This window comes from Mustela putorius, unplaced genomic scaffold (genome assembly GCF_011764305.1).
Source record: "Mustela putorius furo isolate JIRA1106 unplaced genomic scaffold, ASM1176430v1.1 tig00000854_pilon_pilon_pilon, whole genome shotgun sequence".
Classification (NCBI taxonomy): Eukaryota; Metazoa; Chordata; class Mammalia; order Carnivora; family Mustelidae; genus Mustela; species Mustela putorius.
In genome coordinates this window covers 2,532,333-2,543,336 of record NW_025421496.1, presented here as the reverse complement: position 1 = coordinate 2,543,336, position 11,004 = coordinate 2,532,333, and the positions used below count along the sequence as shown (strand labels likewise).

Sequence of the window (11,004 nt, the reverse complement as noted above, 5' to 3'; positions counted from 1 at the left end):
TTAGGCAGAAGATGTTAAGATTACCATTGTTTGTACTTTCCTAATGACTTCTCATCGCCAAATCTGAATTCATCATCAGACACACTGGGTTCTGCCTCTGAATATCTTCTCATTTGTTTCCTGGTGTTAATATCGGGTCCTTAGTCTTTCTGGTAGGAGTTACTAATTCTGTTTTCTTCCCCCTTAAATGGGTCCTCAGCGTTTCTATGAAGGTAGTCTTGCAAAAAAATGGGCGTATGGTCTGTCAGTTGAGTCATTATTCAGGGGCTTTCTGTTTACAGAGAGTCATGATGCGGCCCAGTTTATGTAATCCCTACTCCTGCTACTCGCCACTTGACTTTCCTGGGTTATGTGAATAGTTTACCATATTGGATTGTCCTCCTCCATCCACCAAGCAGTCCTTTCTCCCTGTTGTGCACCTGGAAAAAGCCACTGCCTTTTTCAAAACTCAGTTTGCATATGATTTTTATTGTGCAGTCCTTTTAGTGTTGGGACCACACTCTCCTTTTGGCTACCATGGCACTTTGGCCTTCCTGGTTGTTGCGTTGGCTACAGTCGCGTGGGCTACACTGTATTTTAATTGTGTTTTTTACACGTCTCTGTCTTCTCCTAGGCAACGTTCCTTGAGACCAGGGACTGACATTTTTGATCTGTCGATGTTGCCTTAGCATGTTACTTGGTGTATGGTGGCTAGCCATAACCACCAGATTTCAGGAAATGAAAAGGAGTTATGTACGTACGGCTTATTATCACTTGACAGATCAACCAGAAAAGAAATGTGAATGCTGCTGCTTGAAAGTTCACCTCTGGTAAATGGTGGTGGTACTGGACTCCACTTTGAATGTTTTTTCCCACTATTTTATACATTCCTACCTTATGCCTTCTGTTTATTTCTACGCGTGTCTTTATGACTAACCCAGGAAGAGCAGATGAAGGTGGAGCCAGGCCATGGGCCGTATTTGTTAGAATAGGATAGGATACAAATGATAGGGATTCTTGGTAAGAAAGTCCTGAAGCAATACAGGTCTATATTCTCCCTCTGAGTCATGTAGAGGGATCTGCTCGCAAAGAATTTTATCAGCAGCTAATCAGGATGTTTTTGAGCAAGGCTCCTGACTGGCTATTTTTTGTAGGAAGAGTAAATCAGGGTTAAAGTAGTTTGATATGTTTTACATTGTAAATGTGTGTTTTGTTTTGTTTTTTTAAATGCTGGGGTGGGAGTAGGGAGTACCAAATGTTCCTTCGCCACTCCTGATCATCGTTTAGTCATGTCAAGAGAGAGCTCCTTAGCTCATTTCAGCTCTGCTTCTTTATTTACTCTGCCCCTAAGGTGAGCAAATGGTGTCCATAGAAAGTTTAGGAAGAATTAACCGGTCATGCTCGCCTTGACTAATTCTGTTCTCTTCCTCGAGAATGCGAGTGGGTATCTTCTGTTTCTCACATCCCGAGTATTACTAGTTGGTAATCTGCCCAATTCTGGAGTTTCAGTTATGGGGCCATTTAGCTTTCATTCAAACTGGGCTTCTCAAACCTGGGTTATCAATAAAAGTAAAAACATATTTCAGTCTCTCTCTTTCCTTTTTTACTTCCTACCCTACTCCAGACCTAGATGTAGTAAGGTTTTTGTACTTTATTAGGATATTTGAAAGATGTTAACATTTAGTGCATTACATGGGAACCCTGAGAAATAAAAAGGAGCCAAAGTCTGCCAAGTAAAATGTCTATGTGGGGGGCTGTCTTGGTACTGCCAGAGAAGATGGCTTTGTGCTGTGGTCTTTCTTAGGTGGTAGGACATTGTGACCTTTGAAACAGTTTTTGAACACATGGAGGTTAGGCCAGACAGTGTTGTGCAGTAAACCGCGAAGACCTGGGAAAGGTTTAATGCCAGCTGTGTGAGTTCCCTGTGGCTGTCATGAAAATGGCCACAGACGTGGTGGCTTGAACAACAGAAGGTCCCTCTCTCATGGTTCTGGAGGCCAAAAGTCTGCAATCAAGGTGTCAGTAGAGCTGTATAGATGTTCGAGGGCAGAATCCACTCTGTGCCTCTTTCAGCTTCTAAGGGTTGCTCTCTTCCTCGGCTTATGAGCACATCACTCAGTCTCTGACTTTGTCTATACATCACCTTCTCCTCTATGTGCCCACATCTTCCCTTTTTTTCTGCCTCAAATCTCCCCCTGTCCTCCATGTGTAAGGATACTTGCTATTTATTGTATTGAGGGATCCCTCCACCTCAAAACTCTAACTTAATCATATCGACAAAGACCTTTTTCCAAATGTACTGAAAATCATAGATTGTAAGGGCAAGGATATGGACCTGGGGGGCCGTGTTTTTAGGGGTTACTATTCAACCTGCTCAAGCAGACATAAGATACTTTGATTTTGGCTGATGACTGTGTGGAGAGTGGTGGTTTCTGTAGTCACTTACACAAAGGTCTGGCTCAAAGCAAGGGGGCCTCGGGGGAGTTGCAGGTGGCTGAGCATCTGACTAGAGCAGAATCAGGAAGGAACAAAGGAGATGTTTACATGCACTGGACTTCAGGGTGCCCGGAAGTGTACATGTCAGGGAAGTCTCGGGCAGTTGCCCACCTTAGCTTACTTCGCAGGATGGCTTTCCAGAGTAGGCTTGTTTGAGACAAAGACTCGATTGTTAGGAGAAGTTTTATAGGTCTTGCCAGTATTGACATATATGGCTTGCCAGAGGCTCAAGTGACTCCATTTACCGTGTGGACCCGTTGAGTCGGGATTTGTCAAAGAGGTATGACAAAGAAATGTTCTCTAAGAGGTGGCCTTCTACAGTCTAAGAGTTCATAGCAGGAGGCAGTGAAAATGGCCAGAGCCAGGCCACAGAGCAAGCACGGGCTTCTTCTCCCCTTTGTTCCTCTAGGTTCAGACTGTCCTCTCTGGGTGAAGAGGGCACATATTGGTTGACGGGACTAAGTCTAAATTAAGTAAGAAGGCACATAAGAAAGCATTTCAACATGTTTTTAGAAACTAAAATCGTCGAGTGGCTTCCTTTGACACATCGGGGGTTATCGCGCCGCTAATGAGGTCAGAGTGGGGGGAGAGGAGAGCGAAACACAGAGGGAAGAGGGGAGGGCAGTCACCTCATCCCTCCCGCCTCTGAACCGTATGTCCTCCTGGATTGTCACCCCTTCCAGTCAAAATGCAGATCTCAGGAGTCAGCACTAGCAGCCTGGCTACTTCCACATCCCAGCCCCTGCTACACAGAAAATTGTACAGACTTAATTCTGGCTGAACCCATCGCCACTCACATAGGTTAATTGTTTCTCCACTGTTGAGACAAAAAGGCACATGAGCAAAGGCAGGTTAACAGGAACAAAGTTTTATAGCTAGAGAAGTCTATGTTCAGTTTGGGAAAGGTAAGGGTCCATTGAGGCAAGTAGGCATGGGGCAAAGGAACTTTTGCAGACAGCAGACAGCAGACGGCATCCTGCCGGTTGCAGGAGGAGGCAAAACTGGCTCAGAGCTTTGGTCAGCCAAGTTAACGCCAACCGGGGGGTGGCCAGCAGGGTGGGCGGGGGGCACCGTTGAGGATACATGCTGCTTTCTTTCTTTCTATTCTGGAACTGTATCTGGAACTTCTCGAATCTGGTGTACTTCTTAACTGGGCTCAGGTGCCCCTCACCTTGCAAAAGGTACACCCGCAAAGGGTGTTTCCTTCTGACTACTGAAAACAGGTTCAGTTTCAGTTGAAGGGGCTGAGCCCCCCTACAGCACAGCAAAGTCCATTTACTGTCACATAACAATGTGCAGGAACTTGGTAGGAACTTGGTATGTCCCTTTCCCAAAAGAAAGGAACTTGGTAGTTTCCTTGGAAGGCCTGGGCAGTTTATGAAGGTGACTCGGCTATGTCCAGGGCACAGGAACAGTAGGCCAGGACCCTCGGAACACATGGCTGGTTTCTCCAAAGTCAGAGGAGGACTCTGACTAGGGGGCAGGCCTACGTGTTCGGAGGGTATGTTTTCTAAAAGGTCTTGGCGCTACCCCCCCCATTGCACCATCAGTGCTGTGGTTGGGGGCGCTCCGTGTGGTCTGTGTGGATGGGGGACCCTTGGCGTTCCCGGTCACAGAAGATGTGGTGCTGATTCCCCTAGCACCACCTGTGTCAGTGTCAGGTAGTCTGCAAGTCTTCTGAGGGCGCTTGCTGATAGAAAGGGCCGCCATCATGGCTACGATGTCGTCTATAGAGTTTGCATCAGGTGGGGCAGAGTTATCCTGATGGAATGCAGGAAGGGCAGCTTGTCCAGTCTGGGCAGGTGTGCCACAGGTGCTTGGCGGAAGGAGGGAACAAGTAGTGGTGGGTTGAAGCACCGAGTTGGGTGTTACAGGTAGACATGGTGGTGTTACAGGCTGGAGTTACAAGAGCGGTCGTGTGGCCAGGCGAGCCCCTTGTGTGTGAGCACTTCTGTGTCGTGGGCACACCAGAGGCTGCGATGGTGGGGCGAGCGTTGTCCTTTCGGTCAGGTGCGCTGCCCGTGCTTTCGGCAGGTCGGCCCCTAGGGCTCGGATTTCCTGGCGAAGCATGCACGTCGCTCGATGTCAAATTCCTCTTTTGTGAGGTGGTAGCCCTTACCCATGGCTTTCGTTGTTTCGTTGAACGGTGGACTCCCTTGCGGGTAACGGGCACACTGCAGCCTCTGACGTTGGGAGCCGTGTTGTCGTGTCCCGTAATCGGACCACCCCTGCTTTGGGCGGCTTGGCTTTTGGTGTTTGACTCCAAGCACGAGTTGGAAGTAGACGTGTTTTTCGCTTGCCCTTGGTCGTTGGTGTTCCACGTGGAGACGATTTTCTTTGTCTAGGTGTTCCTTGGGCACACTGAAGGGTACTGGGCCCACCAGCACCTCCAGCAGTGGAAACTGTACTGTGGTGTCCCACTACCGCCCCTCCCACATTTTGGACTGGTTGGACCCAGGTAACCGGGTTTAAGGTGACAGTACTTGCCCCTCCTCCGGCAGCAGCCTGAATGTTCTGAGAGAGGGCCGTTGTTGTCTGACCAACAGGAGGAGCGGAAGTGGTGCTGGGTGCCCTCTGCAGCCCTGCCCCAAGTTGGGATGTTCCGGGTACCTGTGAGCGAGCGGGGCCTGGCATAGACACACCAGACCCAAAGCTCCCACTGTCCATGGGGGGCTGCAGGTCCTGTTGACACGTGGGGGCCTAGAGGGGCAAGTGTGAGCAGGGAGCCGCTGAGCCTGGCACTACGTATTCCAGCGGCAACTGCCCGGGCACTAGCAGTTGATATGGCACCGGGGAGAAGACCTGCCTTGGAACCAAAGGCCTTCTGCTTTTTGACAGTGGTGCCAAATGCAGAGGCTACAAGGCCTGCTTGCTTCCTGCCATCTCGGGATGGTGGGAGTAGAGAGGCAGTTGGGCCTGTGGCTTGTGTTGGGGCTACTGGCTTTCCCAGCGGGTAGGAATGACCAAGCTGCTGCCCATTTGGGTTCCCAGAAACGGGCTGAGAGGGGATTTGTGGGGCATAGTGGATAGGAATTGCTATGCGTGTCATGGCTGCCTTGCCAGGTAAACTGGTGGTGTGGCTGCTACTGGGTGGTGTGTTGTGGAATGCTAAGTGGTTTGCCCTGGACTTTGGCAGTGAACGAAAGACAATGGCCTGTGAGGGAGGTGAGGTATCCATGGGCTCAGGCGTAGAGCTGTAGTTTGCAGAGGTGCTGCCTACTGGAACGGTGGTGGTTCCAGAATTCGCCAGAAAGCCAGCGGGAATGCCAGCACTGGGAAGAACGGCTGTCTGCTGTTGCCCAGCACGTGTCCCCTGTGTGGGCTGAGGGGCGATGTTGGGGCAGGTGGCCATCAATTTTGATGGGATGGTAGAGGCCAGAGTGCTTCCAGGGCGCTTCAGCGTCCTGTTGCAACGGCCCTGGGATAATGAAGGAGAGCTCACCCCGGGGCCCCGGGGAGATCTGAACGTGATAGCTTGAGGAGCAGGAGTCGTGTCCATGTCAGTGACATCAGCGTTGGAAGTATGGCCAGATGTCCAGTTGGCTGATGCCTTTGTGGCTGATGCCGCCACAAAAATACCAGGACTCTTTGGGGAAGGGACTGGAAGAGGGGTGGGTGGGAAAAGAGGGGGGGGATCGACACACATAGGAGTTGGGGATTCTCCTTTGCAGGAGGGCAGCTGTGATGAGACGGTTGAGGTGTTACAAGGAGGAGCCGGGGGGTCGGAAGTAGGTGTGGTACCGATGATTGGTGGAAGAGGGTGTTCCTTCTGAAGTGGAATTTCCCCAGGGGGAGGAGAGCCAGTAGGAACAGCCAGAGTGGGAGAGTTTGGAGCTCCAGATGCTGTTCCCTGATCAGGAGTCTCTGTTGGGGAGGGTGGAGGGACAGATGGGATTGGGGGCCTGGCAGATTGGTCAGCCAAGTCGGTGGTAGGACCAGGGACCTGTGATGTGTGAATGGCCGGGGGCAGGGAGTCTGTAGTCTTGGAGGCAAGTAGGGGGGAGGAAGGGGCAGGTTGAGTGGCCCCGTCGTCTGCCAGGATCTCTGCTCCGCCCTCCAAGGTCTTCTTCCCCTGCCCCTCGGTATTGTCCAGAATGCCCAGGTTTCTGCCCAAAGCTATGCAAGGAAGCTTGGGAGGTGGGGGCAACTCTCCTCTGCCCCACTGGAATGGCATTGCTGATGGCAGAGGCACAGAAAGTGGCATGGGTATTCTCCTTTTGGGGGGCCTACTGGTGGCAGATACTGGTGGCAAGGGGTGCTCGGATGGCTTGCCTCGAGGCTTATGCGCCTCTGTGACCTTCCTCAAGAGGTCTGGTGTGCTCTGGCTAGGCCGATGGTTTTCAGCCCCCACTTTGTGTGTTGATGTCTCCTGCAGCAAGGGGCAGCCTGGGGTTGGGTCGGAGAGCACTGCTACCTCTGGAGCAGGCTTCCGAAGAGGAGCAACGTCACCAGCTGGGCCCTCTGAAGTGACAGCAGGTCTTTCTGCTGGGGGCGAGGGGGAGCTCCCCCGAGGTGTCTGAGTGTTTGCCCCCAAGCTGTCTCCTGAGGGACTGGGAGATGGGTCCCCAGGTGCAGGGCTGCCTTGGTGGGAACTGAGCAGTCCACCGGTCTCCAGGGGCCTGGATGTCAACAGTATATCCCCAGTGCTGTGGGGGGCCCTGTTCCCATCATCCGGCCCTCTGGTGTCTCCCAAGTCATCCTTCCCTTCTCTGGGCACTTCTGGGACCTTCTCCCCCAACGGCTTTGGGCAGGAACGGGGGAGGTAACTGGATGGTTTCGGCTTCACAGCCTCGACTGTCTGCTGGGGTTGGGAAGGCAGGACAGTGAATTTCTGCCGGGGTGGAGGGATCCTCAGAGTTCTCGAGGGTCTGAACATGATGGAGGTACAAGCAGACCGTACAGGTGTTTTCGGAGGGTCCCTCCAGTTCACCGAGGGGAGGAGGCCCACAGGGGAACACACGGCCTGAGGGAGCGGATACCGTCTCTTTGGCTCCACATGAAAGCTAGCTGGTAAAGGCCTACGATGCCGGTGGAATGGCCTGTGCCCAGGGCAGTGGGAAGGTGTGGGAGCAGCCGGAGCAGCCGGAGCAGCCGGGTGGTGCCGGACAGGATGGGAGGCTGAGCAGGCAGGAGAGACCAGCGGGCGACATCGGCCTGGCAGGGTTGGGCGGCGGGGCAGGGGACGAAACTTACTAAGCAGATTGCCCATGTAGCGCTTGCAGTGTGCCAAACGATCGCGAGACAAGAGTATGAAACTCGGAGAGCTCCTCCGGAGGTCCTAACTCTTCTCGAGGTCTAGCAGGCACTGAGCACCCCAGCCTGGTGCTTGTGATATATGCCTGGTGCACGTCACAGAGAAGGGAGGAGCAGGCCCAATGTTGGGAAGTGCGTATGCCAGAGGGCAAAGGAGGAGGCCTCAGAGCCCCGCCCACCAGCCTCCAGGGCCTGGAAGGCCCCGCCCACCAGCCTCCAGGGCCTGGGACTTCCTTCTGACCTGGCTGAGTTGTTTGGCCCCAATATGGCCGCCTCAGGGCAGCCATATTGTGGGGAGCTCTGTGGGACTGCTGCGGTCCTCCGCCCCAGCCGCCCTGAGTTGCCAGCCCTCCCCTGAGCCCGCCAAACAAGCGAGCACGGGAGCCCCCTAGCGCTGCGAGGGGTGGCCTGCTGCTCGAGGCAACTTCCCTGCTTCCCTGTGAGGCCTGGAGCCAGGCCACCAGAGTCACCTGGCAAGCCGCAGAGGTGGTTTCTGAGCCAGACTCCTAACCCTGACCTGACTAGATGCTGTCTGTATTGCGTGGCCTCCCTTTCCGGCAGGTAAGCTCGCTCTTTCTTTTTGGGAATTGGCAGGGGTCACACAGACGGTAGTGCCTTAGTCGGCATTCGAACCCAGCCCAGCCCGAGTGATGCCAGAGCTCTTACTCTGGAGTGTGTGTGAGCGCTTTTTAAATTTTTATTTTTACTTTTTGTAGCTCTTAGGGTACTGAGAACGGTGCTGCTGTACTCACAGTGAGCACAGCCACTGCCCAATATGAAGTCTTCTTTTGTTCAAGGACCACACTGGATTCTGATCTCAGAAGACGGGAGTCACGGACCATCAGTTGCGAGCCTTGTACCATCCCACAGTCGTAATTCAGCCTTGCAGACCCTTCAGGTTTGCTCTTTGGTCTACTTTGAAGGATCCAGATAGGTAAGATGGTACTTGAAGATGTTATGTAAATATATAAAGATTATAGTCTAGATAAATTGTTATCCACCTGAACGGAATGCACCGGTGGATGATTCCATAGAGATGAGAAGCTGGTTCATGTCTAGAAAGCAAATCCATCATTTATTCAAGTTAATAGCGGAGCAGTGTGATGGACTAAAGTCAGATCAATACAGTTTGGTCATTGGGAGTATGCCAGCCAGGTTCCCTCGACATCGTTGGCACATACATGTAATTCTAGACGTTCTTATGCACAAGAGGGGAGACCTACTCTTGGGAGTGTGGCAAGGGGAACGTGTATTACTGTCTAGGAGCTGGAAGCTTCCGCACGCTGAGAAAGATTTCAAAACAATCTTACCTTACGCATGGCTCTACCTAGTTTGAGTCTCTTTTCTTTGGCTTACTTCATTTTCTTTTTCAGATTTTATTTATTTACATGTCAGCGAGAGAGAGCGAGCGAGCGAGCGAGCACGCACAAGCAGGGGGAGCAGCAGGCAGGGGGAGAAGCAGCCTTGCACTGAGCAGAGAGCCCATGGCGGGGCTCCATCCCAGGACCTGGGGATTATGAGGTGAGCTGAAGGTAGACGCCTAACTGGCTGAGCCACCCAGGCAGCCCTTCAACTTACTTCACTGAAGTGTTTCACTCTCTCATGCGGCTGATGTTGCACATTACGAATATGACATGCAAAAGTTTCAGAACCAAGAATCATACTGATCAGTTCAAAACAATGTGTATACATTTTAAAAGTTTTGTATATATTTTTATTTCTTGTATTTGAAATAGCTGTGGACATGATTCATATGCTACAGAATTAGTTTTAGAGCTCTGTTGGTGGAGCAAATGTGGACACCCGTCCTTACGAAACTTTGAGGTTGGTGGGACACAGGAGGTCGCACTCAGACGCACATTCTGCTTGCAGAAAAGGACAAATATTATAAGGCCTTTCTAAACTCTCTAGGAGGAGAAATGATTTACAGCTATGACATTTAGCCATAATTCCTTGATATCATTTGAGGAGAGTTCAGTAGGGAATAATTCTTGATTTTCTTGATTTTTTTTTTTTTTTTTTTTTTTTTTTTTTTGATTTTTTTGAACAGAAATAGCCAGTTTGTAGAAATTTTGGGCAAAGATTTCTTAGAGGAAGTCTGAGAAAGGTGGTCACATGTGACATATCTGAAAACAATAAATTACAGTCATATGATTTCTATCTCTTTTTTTTCCCAAAGGAGGAAGAATTAAACATGATGAGTGTTAGGACTTCAGGACAGTAAAAGGAAATTTGGACAAGGATATCCCAGAAAAATCTACCTCTTTATTTTTCTTGTCTAATGGGAATAGGAACCGGGTGCTTTTTTCAAAATACAGACCATTCTCTTACTTGTCCTCGTGAGATGAAATAATTTAGTTGGGAAGTCGTTGTTCTTAGGTAATATATGGCTTGGCAGATGCAGACAGGTTGAGATAGACTTTGTCAAGATAAAATTTTTTTAAAGTGATTGATTTAGTCATGAATGAAAATATTTTAACAATAACAGCTATTTATAAAGTTGCCAGAAAGACTACTCCTTGTTTGACCATTTATAAAGCAGTTATCTTTAGTTATGGCAAATGAAGCCATGGGTGGGCAGCCTTGGATGGAATTGGTAGTAATGACAGTGAACTGTAGCTAATAACCTGTGGCTGGCCACTCGTTCCCTTTCCCTTATTTCGCTCACCAACAATCTCTTGTAATTCATACAGAGTAATACGGAGGGCCGACTGAGTGATCCTTGGAGCTCATTACATGAACTTTTATTCTGGACTTTTGTCTCCCTGTTTTCAGCCCCTCTTCTCTCTCTTTACTCTAACCGAGGCTCAGCAGAAGTAAACTGGCTTTGTGCGGCCCCTTCTCAGGGTAGTCTTGACGTGATCATTCTGTCCACCACGCCTACATTTCACTTTATGCCTTCTAGAAAGGTATCAGAATCTTTCTGTGGTTGATGACTTCCACAGTCTCTTGGCTTTGGTGTTAAGTTTGGTGTTTCTATCCTTTTGATTAAGTATGGTTTCTTTTTTTTGTTGTTTTTTAAAGATTTTATTTATTTATTTATTTATTTGAGAGACAGAGACCACAAGTAGGCAGAGAGAGAGAGAGAGAGAGAGAGAAGAGAAAGCAGGCTGCCCACTGAGCAGAGTGCCCACTGCTGGGCTGGATGCCAGGACCATGGGATCATGAGCCGAGCCGAAGGCTGAGGCTCCAACCCACTGAGCCACCCTGGCACCCCAAAATATGGTTTCATTTTTTTTTTTAAAGATTATATTTATTTATTTGACAGATAGAGAT

General features: G+C 50.1%; 1 protein-coding gene across 1 annotated transcript; it reads right to left on the bottom strand.

Moving 5' to 3' along the window:
- Nucleotides 1-4,816: 4,816 nt before the first annotated feature.
- LOC123393443 (nuclear pore-associated protein 1-like) lies at nucleotides 4,817-7,684 on the bottom strand. Its single transcript, XM_045085387.1, has one exon. It carries the CDS (start codon nucleotides 7,682-7,684, stop codon nucleotides 4,817-4,819), a length of 2,868 nt encoding a protein of 955 aa, XP_044941322.1.
- Nucleotides 7,685-11,004: the final 3,320 nt, after the last annotated feature.

Excerpts from the sequence above, each read along its gene's own strand:
- LOC123393443 (XM_045085387.1), bottom strand. The coding sequence starts at position 7,684 with ATGGGCAATCTGCTTAGTAAGTTTCGTCCCCTGCCCCGCCGCCCAACC.